This window comes from Limulus polyphemus, unplaced genomic scaffold, assembly GCF_000517525.1.
Source record: "Limulus polyphemus unplaced genomic scaffold, Limulus_polyphemus-2.1.2 Scaffold431, whole genome shotgun sequence".
Lineage (NCBI taxonomy): Eukaryota > Metazoa > Arthropoda > Merostomata > Xiphosura > Limulidae > Limulus > Limulus polyphemus.
In genome coordinates, this window is record NW_013666041.1 from 181,697 (window position 1) to 199,614 (window position 17,918).

Below are 17,918 nucleotides of genomic sequence, written 5' to 3' on the forward strand. Positions count from 1 at the left end.
CTTGTGATCTTTGTCAAAGAGTTTCACTTTGTATTATGTACTTCTTTATGGTTTTATTTTTGTGTATATTAATGTGAAAGTGTTTTAATATATATATGGCTCATAGCCTTTCCCAAGGCTGTTGGGGCTAAAGTACTCCCTATCTGATTTGTGCTCTCCCAAAGGACTCGTGCTAGTAAGTGGCAAAACTGCGAACAAAGCGACTTGTCAATCTATCGGGATATTGCAATCTGGGGCTCGCATCTGAGATGCATCCTTGTTTAAAGGCTAGGTGGTTCAGGGCTCTATGGCTTGTGAAATTGACATGTAAAAATGTTAGCATGCTCTGCACTGAGCACCTGGAAAACTTTCGAAATAGTAATCATGAATGAATAAGGAAATACATCTGTGGAAAGAAATGTTATGTTAGAATGCATTATAAATGATTTATACAAAATAGGAGTTCCATAGATAAAACTTGGTGTCTAGTCTTAGGCCTAGTATGGCCTCTCGATAATTTGATTACTATGTTTGCCAGTCGTTTTGTGTGTAAAATTTTCACATTTGCATTATGCATGCAATTATTAAAAACATAAATTGCATGATGGGAAAAAAATGGCTGTAGAATCCAAAGATTAGATCAATATTTTTCCAGTAAAAGTATTGGTCTTTCGGTGACGAAAACTTCTGATGCCTTCCAGGCATTTTTGGCCTTTTCAGATCCAATATATATATATTTTTTTTTTTTTTTTGGTTTACATTTTGAAACATGTTTTCATTTAAAAAATTAAAAACTCCAAAATATTAGGGCTATATACCCAGCTGTGATTAGCCAATCATGAAGTGGTATTTTGAAACTATTAGTGTTGTATTAGTGAAGGGTGTATGAATTGCTATGGCAACATATTTTCAATTTGGCATGAAACGTGTGCAGAATGTTAAAAACTGTTCATGCTGTTTTCAAATTCACATTCTCTTCTTGACATACCTTACAGAATATTACGCTACTGTTTTCATCATAGCATAACCAGTTATTATCCCTCTCCCACTCACCCCTGTAACTACTTTTCTTCTTTTTCCTTTTTGTACTCATGTTTCCATTGCCTTTTTTTTTCTGTTAGATTTTTTATTTGGATCATCAATATTTGGTTCTCTTCATTTATGAAATTTTTATCTTTGGTTGATTTTTGTATGATTTGGGCAACTTTTATGCCGTGTTTTACTGAATATCTTTTGGTAACACTGGTCTGTCATGGGTAGACTTGTATATTCATAAGTACAAAGTTCTTTTTGCAACAACAATCATTTTGATTAGGAAAGGACACGACTATAAAGGGTAACAAAAGAATAAATTACACTGGCAATGATGCATAGATATTCTTTGATTATCAAACTACTTTAAGAGGGAACAAAAAATTAGTTATACCATACTTTAGAGAGAAATTAAAGATCATGTATGTAATAAAATTCATTTAACTGATCTGAAAACAATGAAATACTTTGACTTATGTTTTTTTCATGAAATACGAGTTCACAACAGAATAAATTGAGATATGTTATCTCTAGTTTCCTTTCAATTTATGTAGCATCTGTTTAATTCAGTGATTTTTTTCTAATAACCTCTACTATAAAGTCCATTTTACAATGAACTATATAGGATTGGTCCCTAAAACTGTTTGCAGGCCCTTAAAAATGCCTCTCTTCTTTGCTTACAAGCTATTGAGTATCTGGTCATTAGGAATTGTGCTTCTCATTCTCATACTGTATGAGGGGTTCTTTTTGTTTAGGGGACTCTGACTTTCCTGAAACTCATCATTCTTTTGGGACATGCACCTTCTCTAGTGGTCCTTGTGGATTCAAGGGATTCTTTCTCCTTTCTTGAGGTTCCATATTCCTCATTTGTGAACCTCCCCTTTTTTGAGAAGTTGTCATGGTGACTGGACCATGTCCATACTACTTCCACCTAGATTTTTCTATTCCCTCTTGGATTGAGATGCATCCCTGGACAATGACATGACTTCTAACTTTTGGATGCAGGATGGGCATTCATTCCATGCCACAACCTTTGAAATGGATTGGTATGTTTCCCTTTCTATTGAAAAGGATCCTGTCAGATGGCTGGTATTGCCTCCCAGGGTATGTTTTTTCTGAAAAGCTGCATTAAGCTAAGATAAAGGAAAGTTTTCAAACCATCTCCACTGACTCTACCAGTACTCACTGTAAGATGGGATATTCCACAAGACTACTCGAGGTATCCTCATGTTATAAAAAATTTACCCAAGTGTTCAATCCAGTCTCTACTAATTTCATTGACTATTATGGAAAAAGCCAGCACCAGAGAAGTGACTGCCCACTTTTTTGAATTGTGTTTGCCGGCTTTTAGAGGTAGACATATGTGGTCATTCATTGAATTGTCTGATTAAAGACCTTTTTGGTTGGTAGTCCAATGGAGATTGCAGCACTTCTCCAGGTCTCTGCAATGCAAATTCTCCTCCTCCTCCTTGAAGTGGAGCACAGGAAACTCTTGCCACTTACCAGTTCCTGTATGCTGAGGTGATGGATAATCTTCACTGGTTGGACTTAGCATATTACAGTGAGAAGTGAACAAATGGTGACACTGTCAGTATAGTACAGGTCACCCCTTACAAATATAACACATAACTAATGTGTCTTCCTCCTGCGGCCAAAATATGTTTAGTAGAGTTGAGGTTAGCACAGACTGCTTGTATGCAATTGCTTGGATGGTCATGTTGTCATTCTGCCCATTCCTGCAACACTAGGGGCTTATTTGCATCTCCACCCCTTACATTCTGGATAAAGAGTAAACCCTGTTTGAGACCAGATGCAGTTCCCTACATGCATGCCCCTATGAAGTCCCTGCCAATGGGTGTCACACTCCATGGGCTTTTTTTTGGGTGTTTTCTGAAGAGCTCATCTAGGTGAAATTTAGCACCAGACCCTCCACCACTTCAGTGTGGAATTGTAGCATTTCTTTGTGTGTAGGTGAGTTGTTATCTTGGAAGTTAACATTTTCCTAATCCAAAAATTTATTTCTGATAGAGACCTCCACACATGTTCCCACTCAACTCCCCCCCCCCATACTTTTGGTGCAAATCTTTTTTGTCTTACCTCATCAGTGAATGACTTTTTTATGGGTGCAAGTACATAGGAGGAGTTACTGCACATGGAGGTTATGTCATCCTGCTATTGCTGGTGGTCTTTTGTTACATGTGAATTTAGGTGGGAGTTACCTCAAGGGTATTGCTTGCAAATCTCATAGGCAGACATGCAAGGAAGATAACATTTCTGTGTATGTAGGTGAGTATCTATTGGAAATACATTTTCAGATTAGTAAAATGTTAATGTTACATCCTCCCCAATGTGGAATGATAATGATCAGTCCCCTGGGTAGTGCAAGTCACTATGGGTAAATCTCATTTTTCTCAAAAGTAATAAACTAGATTTAAAAACTACTACACAGGATTTCAAGGTTTACAGGAAAACATTTTGAGGGAAAAAGCTAGTTGTCTGGTTTTTTAATGCAAATACATACACTGTGTTTGTCCATTGATTTGAATAAAGATTGCTTTCATTTTGTATAACACATCATATCCATTCTGCTAATTTCTTTACTTAAACTTAGTCATTTTAGTTACATTCAGTATCACTTTGTAATTTGTACTAATTCTCCCATTATAAAGTGGACCTACGTAATACGTTTAATCTGAGTATACCATAGGGGACGCAAGTATAAAACTTGGCAGGGAAGAAGTCATATTCAGCTAAGACAGTTTTATTTTTGACACAGAGTGGTTGACCTTAAATGTTATGTTATTCAAGTAGAAACCTTGTTCTTGAGGGAAGAATGTATGTTACAGAATTAAAAACATTATTGTTTGTGGTTTTACTAAAGGTGATCATTTTTTTTATCTAAGTTATTTAATGTGTTTAAAGGTGGAGAGGGGAGCTCTTCTTAGATAGTTTTATTATTGAAAAAAAGAAATGTTTTGAAAAAGCATAGATTCAGTATAAATCTTACTGAATCTGCTGGCTCTGATGATATTTATCCTAAGACTCCTAAAGGCTAAATGTATGTATGCATGTGTGTGCATGAAGACAAAGGGGTATTACAAACCAATTAGTCTGACTGCTGTTCTTTGTAAGCTATTGACATTCATTGCCAAAACTTACTTGGCAAAGCACCTTGTAGGTTAAAATTATATTAACAAATTCACAGAATGGTTTTAGAAAGGGGGATGTCTTACACATTTGTTAGAATTTAATGATAGGGCTTCTACTTGTCTGAATGAGAGTAACTGTTCATACTGTTTGTTTTGATTTTGACAAAGCTTTCAAAAGGATCCATACATTGAGCTAATTTGTATGATAGATGCATACAGAACTGAGAAAAACTTATGAATTGGAGTAAATATTTTGCTTGAAAATAGAAAATAAAGGTTTATGATAAATGGGCTATGCTATCTGGGAAAATGTGACAAATGGGGGTCCCTCAAGCATGCCTTCTGGTGATATTTATTGGTTATTATCTATAGACGATAAGGTACTTATATGGACTATTGTATAAGCAGTACAATTTACTGATTTTACTAAACAGCTGGATAAGGCTGATTCATTTGGAAAGTGCTTTCTTAATGAAGAACTTCTTGGATACTTTTTCTTCACTTATTCAATGTTTAGATTTTAGTGACGAGAAAGCATATTCACACCAATAGTATGTTTGATACTTTTCACTACGATATAGAAGCTTATCTCTCTCTGGTTAACTTGTGTTCAGGGATACTGATGATGAATGTAATTCTCCTAAACTAGTATAACCCAATAACACACATTGATCAAAATGTAGATTGAACTAGACCTTCCTTGAACTTAGACTTCGAAATTAATCAAATGTTGGAATACTAAATTTATTTATTATATCTGCTGTTGTGTGGCTATATAATGTGAAGAACTGAATAGTGGCCATGACACTTTTTCTTTACTTCACTTATCCAGTATATATGTTTTTCTCATAGTGACTACGGAGCTGTTTACACCAACAGTATGTTTGATACTCCATTCATTCTCCTGTCAATCCAGTTCTGCAAATTATGTTCTGGTTCTCAATTTTAGTGTGGCTCTGCTTGGGTATGTGTATTCTACATTATCTTTCTTCCTGTAGATTAGCCTTATGTTTGGCCTCATGTTCATTGGTTCCTACTTCTTTTACAGTGTGGGTTCTCTGGTTTTCAATATTTCAGAGGTACAAAGCAACCTAATTTGAATTTTACATTTTTGAATTAAAGTAAATTTCAAACAAGTACTTAATTTGGAAGTACCTTCCCTCCCATCTCCCCACAACAGAATTTTCATAATGACTGCAACTTCTAGTAAATTATGGCAGGAAAGCAAAGCTTATGTAAGATTGCTTGATGCTTGCATAATAAGATGCATGGAAAGTGAGACAGTGGAAAATTATGGGAATTGACACATGCTTTGCAATACAAAAAGAATATCTGAAAGTTTTTAATGACATGTTCTGTTAACAGCATGAGTTCAAACTCAACAATTTTTCAGTACCTTTTTGAAATTGATTTTGATACCAAAAAATGTAAAATGTAGTGTAATTAAAAGCTCCATCCTTTAGATCTACACAGCAATACAGTTTGAAACTCTAACATCAATAGCTTTGAGCTTCACTCCAGGTTGACCTCACACTTGAATTTCTATAATTAGCATTTAGTCCAGGAATCACAAGTTCAACTTCCTTCTCCTGAACCACATTTAATATATAGAAAATCAAATAACTAAGCTGATGAGATAGGATATTTTTTGTCTTTATAAATTAACTGATATTGTTAGATTGTAATTTTATATACTGTTAAGAGTTAAAAGGATAATTCAGATATACTTCTACTGAAGATGCATCTACATGCATGTTAGTAGCACCTACAATAAAATAACCTTAGCTTTTTAATATTTATTTTTTACTTTTTAGTTGGAAATTATTGTGCACAAAATTAAACTGAAATTGGTTTCATATATTTTTTAATAACTGAAATATTAAAACATTTTCAATAGGGGCATGTTCAGCTAATCACATGAAATGGATGAAAAAGTAAGCCCTATCCAAAATGAAGAATCAAGCTTCATCTGTAAGTTCAGCCATAGATCTAAAAATCTGAAAATAATTCAAGGTATGGAGAAAAGTGTAAAGTCTAGTTTAAACAACAACACTATAGAGCTTCCAGAATATATTGTGGATCCAAGCACAAAAACTACATACTTGAAAGGAAAATTCCTTGGAAAGGTGAAATTGTCTTTAATCATCATTATTATTATTTATATGTAATATTAATTTATCCCAAGTGCCCTTTGATATTAAAAACTAGAAAGAGTCAAACTTTTAATAGGTTTACCATCTAAATAAATCAACAGCTAAAAATAGGCAATGGTTATTTTTAAATCTTGAAGCAACTTTTGCTGAATTTCTTCAATACATAGGTTATTGGCAAAAAAAAAAAGTTTTATCTTGTTAACTCATGCCCACTGTTTGTTTTACAATGGTTTCACAGTGCAATGTGTTTTCTTGCAAAAGTATTAATGATTTTGCTTATTTAATAGCAGCTGTATTCTGCAATTTGTATGGTTAAAATATAAAATCCTGAAGTTAAATCTTTTTTTTTAATATGTAAAAAAATAGAGTTTGGCATGGGTACTTGAAAACCTGGGTAACCATTTTAAATTGCCTAGTCTGGTCTGTTTTTACTATCCAGGTATCAATTATTAATTCCAGTATGATACCTTAACTCAAATCACATAATAATAGATCTTCTTCTTTAGTGCTGCTCTCTATGTGCACTAATTTTTCACTCTCTACTAACCTTGATACTTCCACCTATCCCAATTGTTTAACATGGTCCAGCTGTGTTGTAACATGGAAATAATCATGTGACAACCCTCCACCAATAGAAGTGCAATACACACACACACTCCTATTGCAGCTGGTTTCCTCTATACTGTAGAACCTAATCTTCACGTCTCGATTTGGCAATTAGAGTGCAGACATTTCAATATTTCACTCCTATTTGCTTGGGATTTTGTATTAACAGTTTAATTTGTGAAACAACTATCTTAGTTGTTTCTAGTTTTTCTTAACAGTTTTTATTTATTTCTATGGTAACACTCGACACTGTAGGTTGATATCTCATTATCCACTAAATTGAATTTTAATTTCTGAATTTCAATTCACAACCACTACTTCTGTTGTTAATACTGCCATTGCACTTCAATCTGCAGTTTCTTAAGCTTCATGCTTTCTGCTGAGGAGGTATTGGTTATTCTAATACCGTGAGTTGGAGTCAATTATGCAGCCTACTGTGTCTCCTGATCACAGACCAGATTTTTCTTTTTCTGGGGAACAGCTATAGGAAGCTGCCAATTTGGATAGCCTATTTCCTCCTCCTTCCTTTGCCATGCAGTCTCAAATTTCTACTGTGAAAGCTCTCAGACTGTTTTCAGCCTTCCTAGATATGGTGTCACATGTATGTTATCTATATCCCCTGTGTCTAATGATTCCTCTCCTTCCCTCCAGAATTCCCATTCTTCCTCAGACTAACTAGTTTTTTTTCCTTCTACAGTTAGGGTACATGCAGACCTGATTATTGCACTATTATGTTTTGGGCTTAGCATGCCTTGTACCCCTCCTCCCTTGAATTTACAAATTAATGTACCATCACTCTGATTTTTTGTTTATAGACTCTCAGACCTAGGAGTTTTTGATTCTGGTGTTGAGATTCCAGGCCTGAATTTCCCATCTCTATTTGATCCCTATCCAACCTCTTGCATTAGCTCTCCTTTATCCATCTTGTATTTGTGGCTATCCACCTCTATCCTGAGGGGTTGTTGGTGGATACTTGATCCCTCATATATTCCCTATTGGTGCATGTTTTTCTCAGCCCTTTCCTTAAATCGTTGGCTCCTGTTTTTTTTGGTGCCTACCCACGTCTTACTTCTGGGTCCTTATTATGGCTCTATTTTTATGCCAAGTGGTTTATGGAGATTTTTCTGATTCAATGGAGTCCAGGGTGAGGGCTGCTCATCAACATTTCTCCCCTTTTCTCCTTGTATTCCATGGCGTTCACCTGCTCCCATTCTTGTTTTCCCTCTCCACCCTTCTGTCCATTTTCCTGTCCCCTTCTTCCAGACCTCAGCCACTTATCAAATTACTCATCGCTAGGTGCCCTGATGCCAACAATACTGGTAACTGTACCATAGGTTCTGATGAGTTCGGAGCACATTTGTCTAGGTTTATGCACCTATGGTGTGATTTCACTTCAGCTGCTTGATATTTCAAGGGTTATCCAAAGGACTTTCCATTTGTTTTATCACGCCACCTTCCTGATCCTCATTTCTTATTCTTTTCCAAAACATACTTTTACCTTCTGCTGAAACTTTAGCTATTCCTTAATGTTGGCTTTGCCTATCTAAGCATTGGTTTCTCATGCACCAGTCTTTTATACCTCACTTGAATGCCCTTGACAATATCTAATTTGCAAATTCCTCCATCTGCGTCAATACGCCCTCTATCTTGACACTGTATATAAGCACCTCACTCAGATAATGTAATCACTTTTTCTCAACAAAGTGCTGGTCATGGTTTTGTCTGATGAAGTGCTGTGGTTTGTTCCGTTGTGGATTGCGATTTTTGTGTCGCCTTGTGGATTTCCATGTAATTATAATTTCCTTAAAAAGAATATTTGGAATGTGATGTTTGCATGTATGAATTCTCATATTACTGTTGTCAACACAACAGTTCATCTTTCTATTGTTGGGCGGGGGCACTCTCAATTGAGGCTGTCTGTGTTTTGATCTGTTGGGAGATGGAAACATATATTTGGCCTGGCAGTGTTTATCTCCTGGGGCCTCTGAAGTTGCCTTTTTTGTTGATCCTGGTTATTCTAGGGAAAATTTGGACTCTGTTTTTCTGATGCTTTTCTTTATCAAGTTGGATTTTCACAGGTCTAACTTGGATTAACCACCTCCTACTCCTTTTCTTCAATTAGTCATTTGGGTTATGAGCTTTTGGGACTTTTCTCTGACCTTTAAGTTTACTCCTCCCTTGATGGTAGAATGGTCAATGGGGGGGGGGACTATTTCATTTCTTCCTTCTTCACCTGATAATCCTGGTTCGTGCTAAGAGATTTACTTCCTTTTATGTGATGGGATAAATATACCTTGTACTCTCATTTGTCTGTTTGCATGCTTTGGCTTTCCACCTCCAGGGGCTGTATTTTTTCACTTCCACAGATTAAAATTATTTAATTTTGGATATATGTGGTTCCACATTTTTGTATTTGTTTACACCTCATTCTTGCTCTGTGATGTTTCTTCCCCTTCAAATTGTTGTCAGCCTATCAATGGTTTCCATATTAATTTGCAGACTATTGGGATCTCCTACTGACTTTTACCTTGGTCAGATTGCCTGCTTCTGTACCTTCTGTAGAGATATCTTGGTGAAGGGACTTCGTCTACCTGCTATAGCCTTTGGGTGTTACATGTGGCTTCATTTTATCCTTATCTCATGTTTGCGGGTGTCCCAGAGGCATCTGTTTTTTTGTTGTTGTTGACCTCTCGACCTTATTTGGCCCTAGCAGCTGAATAAACTCAAACCTTAGCTTCAGGTCCACTCTATCTGGACTGACCGATACCAATGGCATTGATATCAACCTGGGGGGTGGAGGTAAGTTAGAGGGAGGTTACCACTACTGATGGACGCATGGTATTCCTTCACCGCAGACCCATGGGCATTTTGGGTTCTGGTATCGAGGTTGGTCTTTCTATTCTATTATCCTCTCACCCTGAGGTATTTCCACCTCCTCTTGACTGTAGTGGATTTTCATTTCATGGCTAACAGCTACTGATCATTGGGGTGGTTGTGACAGTTGATCCCGTTCTTCCAGGATTTTATTCCTGTTTATCTATTGTGCCTGAGACAAGGGGAGATTCGTGGACAATTGTCATTCTTTCTCATCTCAACTCATTTTTTGTTTCTCCCCAGTCCACAATGGAGTCCTTTCTCACCCTACATTGGTACTCTTCACCAGGTCTATGGATCCCTAAATTTGTGGTTGCTGAGGCATTTCTCCACATTCTCATAGTGAATTCATCTTGCTTTTAACTATGTTTTGTATACAGAGATCAGGTTCTGCAGTTCAGAGATCTAGTCTTTCATCTAGCATCAGCATCATATGTGTTCTGCTGGGTTGTAGATGTTTTTACCATGTTTTACACACAGCTCAGCCTCCTCTCATCCAGCTCCAGACTATGGAATGGGGAGTCAGGCTCTTACTTACAGGGAAAATTCTATCTTTGCAGTTGTGGGTTTCCCTCAGATCTCTTGCATTTTTTGGGAGGAGGATACATACTGTCCCTTCAGTGCTCCCATTGCAACAAGTGGATCTGGAACTTCGACACACTGTATTTTCCAGTCTTTCTTCAGGAGCAACATCTTAGTTTTTGCGTGGTGGATGGTTTGAATCACCTCTGTCTTTAGAGTGTGTGTGTGTGTGTGTGTGTGTGTGTATATATATATATATATATAATATGTGGGTGTGGGGGTATAAATGTATACTGCTCCTCTGCTCATGGCTTCTCTTCACTTGGGGATGTGGTGTGTATCTTCAAGGTCGGGAATTCTATATGAATGGAGGACAAATCTTCATTCTACATCAATAATTTAGGATTTCTTGCTGTCCAGTGGGCAATATTGCAAGGTCTAGATCTTTTGCAGGGGAATATTGTCATGAGACGTTTCATCAATTCCAGAGGTCTCTTAAATTTGGTTCTTTCTCTGTGGAGGCCTATTCCAATCATGCCAGTCTCTTAGCTTGCCATTTTCTTGGGGTGATGGATTACATAGCAGATTATCAGTCTCAGTCCTCTCTTTCTTCTGGACGAATGGGTTCTCCATTGTGTGGTTCTATTTTGGGCCTCCTTTGTTAATTTTTGGCCACTTATTGCTACTCAACTACAAGCTTTGGAGCCTCCACTACCTCATCTTCAGGCTTGTGTGGTAGATGCAATTGGTCCTGCTTGGATGTAATTGCACATCTTTGACTTTCCCTCACTTCTTCTGTTACTCAGAGTTCTGTCTACATTTCGATCCTCTCCTTGCAAGATGTTGCTAGCCTAGACTTGCTGGCCTAGCTTTGATTTCCTCTTCTGCAGTTTATCCATGTGAATCCACCTCAACATCTTCCTTTTTGTTTATCTTTACTGAGGCATCCTCAACCCAACCTTCTACACCAAAACTCATCCCAGCTCATTGGGGTTTAACAGTTACAGTTGACTGTGTTGTGCCTCACAAGGAGTCTGTACCCACTTTATCAAACGTGTTCACCAGATCTTGTTTTTACTTGGGTTTAGCTTCCTTTCCTGTTATTTTGATCAGATAACCTTTTCTTCTCCTTTTAGTTATCTTAAACATCTGACAGTTTTAGACTCCCTAGTGCTATCCAGCCTTCTTCCAAATGGCCTTTTCCATTACTTAATAGAAATATTAAGGTGGTACTACATGCTTTGTCTCGACAACCTTTCGAGCTTTTAGCTTTATGTACCATCTCTCCCTTCATGGGTATTTTGTTGTTGCTGACATGTTGATGTCATCAGCTGGTGTTGTTTACATGTTTGTAGGACAGTATCTCTCCCTTTAGGTCCTTCTTTACTCTGAAAGGTCCTTTCTTTTAAGTCTCTGGCCACCAGGGAAGGGGATACATCCCTCTCCACAATTTTTTTGCGAATTATTTCTCACCTCTACAATCAATCATATTCTGATCATTTGTTTTGCCCTGTCAAGCCAAGAAGTATAATGTGGCTCACTCTAACTCTTTTTCATGGTGTTCGTTCTCACATCTGTATTCTTTGGGATACTTTGGTTTCCAAAGATTTATCCCCACTTCTTTGGAGGTAGTTTTGTAAATATCTAGGTTGCATATTATGGACTTTACAGGCAAGGAATCTTCTGAGAGTTATATCTCATCAGCTTCAGCACATTTATGCCTTTCACTGCCCATTTCTTTGATTTACTGGGGGACATTTTATGGACCTGTATGTGGACTTCTCCTAATGCTTTTTTCTTGCATTCTATTTATGATTTGGCAGTTTTTCTTTTGGGTTTTTCCACTACTCTTCATGGCTGTTTTAACAACATCTGCTACATTATATGGAGGAGGGGTAATCTTATCTCTTCTTTCTTTTTCAATTTCTCTTACATCTTACTTTCACCAGATCCTACTGTGTGGCAAGTTTTGCCCGGAAAGGTGTGTTTTTATCAGTCTAGTTCCATGCTAGAAACCCATTTGACTATACTTAATTGTGGTTGCAACAGGCTCTGTAGAAATGAGGTGTTCCGTAAGACCATCTAAGTGCATTACCAGATGATATTAACATCTTATCGTGGACTGCTACTCGTGGGCTATCACAAGTAAAGCTAAAGGGGATTGTGCCTGTCCTTGCTGATCATCGTATTCAATAAATTGGGTCTACTTGCTTTTATAAATTACCCCCCCCCCCCAGATTCTACTAGTAGAGCTAGGGAGTTCTTACCACACCCAGTTACTGGGGTGGTAGACAGAGGCTTTTCCTCCATAGTTTTCGAGAGTGTTACTCTACTCTTGGAGAAGAGGGCGAAGCTGGGGTTCTCATACCTGTGTTCCTGGATGTATTTCCCAGATGTTGGTAAGAGCAATGTGGCTTATGCGGGAGCTTACTCACAGTACCTGTTCAGATTTGATCATACGCTATCTGGCTGGAGTGTGCTTGGCCCTTCTTATGAACAATGTTGAGTTGTATAATGTTCATTGATGGAGGTCCACTATCTCCTCATAATTCCAAATGCGAAGTGGTCCCATTCTGTGTTCCACATCCTTTCCATAATTCCTGGGGCAAGTGGAATGCTCCTTGCCCTCTTGGTTGAAGAGTGAGGATGAATGTTCATAATTCCAGACTGGATGAGTTCTGTTCCTTTGGTTGAGTAAGCTATATATGATCCCATCATTCTGAGCCTGAGGAGGTGCCTTTTGTACTTCTTCAGGTGGAAGAGAAAGTAATTCCAGTGGTTCAGAACACATCTATGGCTACAGGTTGAGATCAAATCAAAAGTATATCTATATATCACATTGCGGTCCAATTGCCCTAGCCATCAACTTGGGATATAGAGACCATGACCCCCTTAATTCCAACCCCGAGTTCTGGAACCTCTGTTATCTGTTTGGGGCTAGCCTATAACAATTACTCATCTACTATTCCACCATTAATACCAATATAAGTTCTGGGTGAAGAGCATACCTGTTCTGGATGTAGTGCAGTTTCCCCACTTGGGTACCACTCTTATCTTGGTACACTCCTGTTCTATATGGATGCTTTCTGTATGGACAATGCCCTCACCAGCCCCTCCACCTTCTCAGTGTGGGATTTTAACAAAAGTGTCAGTGGAGAGTAAGTATGTTTTGAAAGTTAACATTTTCCTAATTGAAAATGTATTTTGTATAATACTTACTTCCACTGGCACTATCCTGGAAATACATTTTCAATTTAGGAAAATGTTAACTTCCCTCCTCCTCAGGGTCTTATTTTCTTGTCAGTGTCTCTTAGAAATATTTTGGAATATTCTTCTCAATGATGCTACATTATTCACTTGAGGGTTTTTCAACTCCTATCTCAGTTGGGTCCAGCCTTCTCTTCTGTTGAGATCAATGAAGCTTTTAGTTCTGAACTCTTAATCCTCCCCTTCTCTTACTACATGCAAGGTTCTTTCTCTGTTGGATACTTGGGTTTCTGTGGAGGCCCTCATTCCCTAGGATCATGCTCACTTGCATGCCTTTTAGTGGGTATTGCATGATAAACATAATCTTGCTCAGGATCCCCTGGACTCAGTTCTCCTTCTCCCTCCCTCACAACATGTCTAGTTAGCCTGGTGGCTCAAACAGGGGGTTAACACCATTGTGGGCATTCCTCTTCTGCCTCCCTGTCCTGGATTGCATCTTTTTACAGTTGCTTCTCTGTCAGTTGGGGAGTTATTCTGCATTCCCTAGAAATTGTGAGTCTGTAGTCAAGTCAGCTGTGCACACCAATGTTCTGCAACTTCTTGTCATTCATCAAACATTGGATCATTTCATATGGGACAAATTGGTCATGCTCCATCACGACATTTCAACTGTTGTGTCTTCTGTCAATCGACAATAGGGTACATGTTTGTTCTGTTTTTGAATGTTAGAACTTTTATTCTGGGCCCATTCACATCCTGCACACCTAGTTGGGTGTCATGTTCTGGGTACTCTGAATCTTATTGCAGATTGAGTGTCTTGTCCCAACAAGATTCTCCCCATTGAGTGGCCTCTAGTTTCTCGTATGTTTTGATGGTCATGTGCCCAATAGATTACTTCATTTCTGGATTCATTAGCTACCCACCTCAATTCCCAGCCAACCCATTTTTAGTTCCTGGTTCCACATCCTTAGGCTTTGACAATAGATGCCTTCAGTCAGAATTGGTTCAACCTTTACTTTTATGCCTGTCCTCCTTTCCTTCTCCTTTCTCATGTTTTATCTATTCCCCATACTTTTCCATGTCTAGTCCTCTTTATTGCACCTTTCTGGCCTGCTTAACCATTGTTTCCTGTCCTTATCCTGTTTCAGTCTTCTCCTCCATTACCACTTCCTCTCTTCTGCTCCATGTTTTGACAACCGCAGGTGTTTGTGTCATCCATCATTACTACACTCAAGCTTTGCGTGTAGCATTTGTCTTGACTCTTGCAAGGCAATCTGGACTTTCCACACTTGTAGCATCCCTTCTTTCCAACTTAGTCCATCCTTTGTCCTTACCACTGTATTGGAGTAAATAGTGCATTTTCACCATTAGTCTCTATGCCACGGTTACCTTCCTTTCTATTTTAGTGTGCCTGATGTCTTTGACAATTTTACCTGGCTGTTTCACAATGGTTCTTCTGTGACTACCATTGCTGGTCATCTGGCAGCCTTATCCAGTACCTTTTCTGTAGAGTGTTTTCCTCTTTTTTTTTTCTCTCCCTCTTGTTTTGCACCTTTCATCTCCTTTGTCCACTCTGTCGTATGTCCCTTCCAGTTTGGGACTTTCAAGTAGTTCTTCAGGTTCTTGCCCAACCTTCTTATGAACTATTGGTTACCTGTTTAGTATACCACTTGTCCTGGATGTTCCTACTTTTTCCTTTTTGCCTTTATCAGCGTAGGCTAGATGTCTTTTTGTCCATGAGGTTTCATGTATCCTTTACTACCACAGCTATATTTATCCTATATCTGGATCACAATTTTTTCCTGGAAAGTTGATGACTCTGGAATGTGATGTCACATTTACAACTGTTTTCCTCCCTTCCATTTCCCATTTCTATTTCCACTCTAATCTGTGTCATCTTCTCCATTTTGTTTGTGCTCTCTGATGCTATGCTGCCTGCATGGCTTCCTTCTGTGATTCCCATTCTCACCTGTTTATCCATTGGAAACCTACCTCTGCCCAAGATATTTCTCCTTTCACCCTTACAGGTTGAGTTTGCTAGCTTATGAGGTTGGCTTATTCTTCCTTGTCTCCTGTTTACCAGTGTCTTTTTCTGGTATTCTTGCATCAGATTCAACATCTCACTTCCTCCCTGGTAGTTCACTTCCATCACCCATTGGGGTGGGATCTTTCAGGCTATTGTGTGGACCACAGCACATACCTTCATCTCTCATTAATTTTATCTTCTCCTAATTGGAATACTGAATACCACCCATTGCCATCCTCCACAACTTGGAGCAACTGTGAGCAGGTAATTATATTTATTTCCTTACAGTGGCTCAATTTTGTGTGTTGGATCACACTCTAAGACGAGTAGTGCCTGTCCAAGCATACTAATCTATCTATGCCTGCTCCAAACCGTACCAACCAAAAGAAAAATACTTGGTTATAGACTGGATATGATCCACCAAAATGTAGTTCACCTCTCTGGCTGGGACCTTTCATCCTACTGCTGCCTGGATGTCAGTTCCTGGGTGGTCTGGCATTGGGTTAGTGCTGGACCAGTCAATGTAAGTTCTGACACATGTGGTTGATAGGGAGCCCTTGCCTTACTGCGGACCACATGATATATCCCCAAGGAAGCCAGGTTTTGTACTTGATTGAATCACCATGTTTCATTCCCCCTTCCTACCATCACCCAGATGTGGGATTTGTGGGTGGCCTGGTGATGGTTGTGTACTAGGTCTGCAAACATGTGCCCTGACTAGGATGGTAGAATGGATCTTGTTTTTCCTTCTGCTTCCTCGTCTTGAGGTGAAAATGGTAGGGGATCCTTCTCCTATCATGGACCGGACAATAAATACCCAATGTTTTTGGTTTTGAACTGGAGTAAATTTTAGCACTGGTCCCTTCACCATGTCCCTGTGGGATTCTAGCGGAGGTAAGGTATTGTATCGAAAGTTAAAAACTTTCCTACACTGAAAATTTATTTCTGATAGATGCTTATCTCCTCTCACACTTTCCATCCTACATCCCCACTTCTGGTGCTTCTTTTTTGCCTAATCGAGAAGTGAAGATTTGGTTCTACAGTATAGAGGGAACCAGCTGCACCAGTAGAGTGTGTTGCACTCATATTGGTGGAGGGTTGTTGCCCTATTATTTGCATGCTACATTGCAACTGTACCATGTTAAACTCATGGGTTAAGTGGGAATATGAAGGCTGGTGGTGAGCGAGAAATGTGTGCAAATAGAGGGAGATACTGAACAAGAAAGGGTATTATTATGAGAGAAGAGGTAAGTATCTATTCGGTGTAGGAAAATTTTAACTTTGAGAATTGAAAGAAAATGTAGAAAATGATTCTCAAAATGCAATGCATTCAATGTTAATAACCCTTCAATCTGAGTTTTTTTGTTGTTTTTTTCAGTGCTAAAAGATGTGATATAAATGTGCATATCTGAAGAGAGGAAATATGTGTTATGTTTAGCATTTAACTATGTATTGTGCTCAGAAAAGATTAATATTTAACATCAATTTAATACAAGTTTATTTAATTTTTGATACCCAAACAGGACCCAGTTTCCCTCATTTTATTTACAGGGGGTACCTGGCTCCAGATTTTTTTACTTGTGCTGACCAGTAGTAAAAATATATAACCATCTATGTGTGCCTTACTTTCTCTTTTTAAACTTATTGATAGCAACAAAATGTTATTCAGTTGTCAAGTAAAACAGCAAACACTTTTTTAGCTGTTTAATGATAAAATTTATCACTGGTGTGAGTAAAACTAGTAATTTTAGATCTTTAAATGTAATGGTAACAATAAATATTTAGTTTTGTTCTTAAGTGAAAAAGCAAACATTTTAGGTATCTAAACTTAATTGTTATATTAAAATGTAGTACTGTTAAAGATCTAACCTTTTAGTTTATTAAGTGGAACAGTAACAAGGAATATATAGTTGTAAAGTTCCCAATGAAGTTTTATTTTTTGATCTGTAGTTTCAGTTGTATCAGAGAAATGTATGAACAACATAAAAAGACTCACACATTAAATACTTTTATTATTGTTTTATTTGCTCAATTTTGTATTAGTTTTTTCATTTAATTTCAATGTTTTATATTCAATTTTGTCTTGGTTTTCCTTTTCATATTTAGAGTAAGTGATTCATTTTTATTATCTTATGAAATTTTATTTTTGTAAATAAAGATCTTGCTATGATGCTGTGGTCTACTACTAACTAGTGCCGAGAATGAGTTGCTGGTTAATGTTCCAAATTATGGTTTTGTGGGCCTATTGTTCATGTCCTATTACCTCAGAAAACTTCATACACTTCATATTTTAAATATTGTATTTTTCGGTGTATAAGACACACTTTTTTACCCCAAAATTTGATGTCAAAATCTGCTTGCATCCTATAC

The 17,918-nt window shown here is 37.8% G+C and overlaps 1 protein-coding gene across 4 annotated transcripts in view; it reads left to right on the top strand.

Moving 5' to 3' along the window:
• LOC106458226 (serine/threonine-protein kinase PLK2-like) overlaps positions 1-17,918 on the top strand; it is an 89,655-nt gene that overhangs the window by 11,565 nt on the left and 60,172 nt on the right. For 3 of the 4 annotated variants that reach the window (XM_022384353.1, XM_013917702.2, XM_022384354.1), the window contains exon 2: positions 6,058-6,286. The exons of the other annotated variant lie outside the window; for it this stretch is intronic. In XM_022384353.1, coding sequence (XP_022240061.1) covers positions 6,083-6,286 — 204 coding nt within the window. In that variant the 5' untranslated portion in view covers positions 6,058-6,082. The remainder of the gene's footprint in view (positions 1-6,057; positions 6,287-17,918) is intronic. 4 annotated transcript variants of the gene reach the window in all.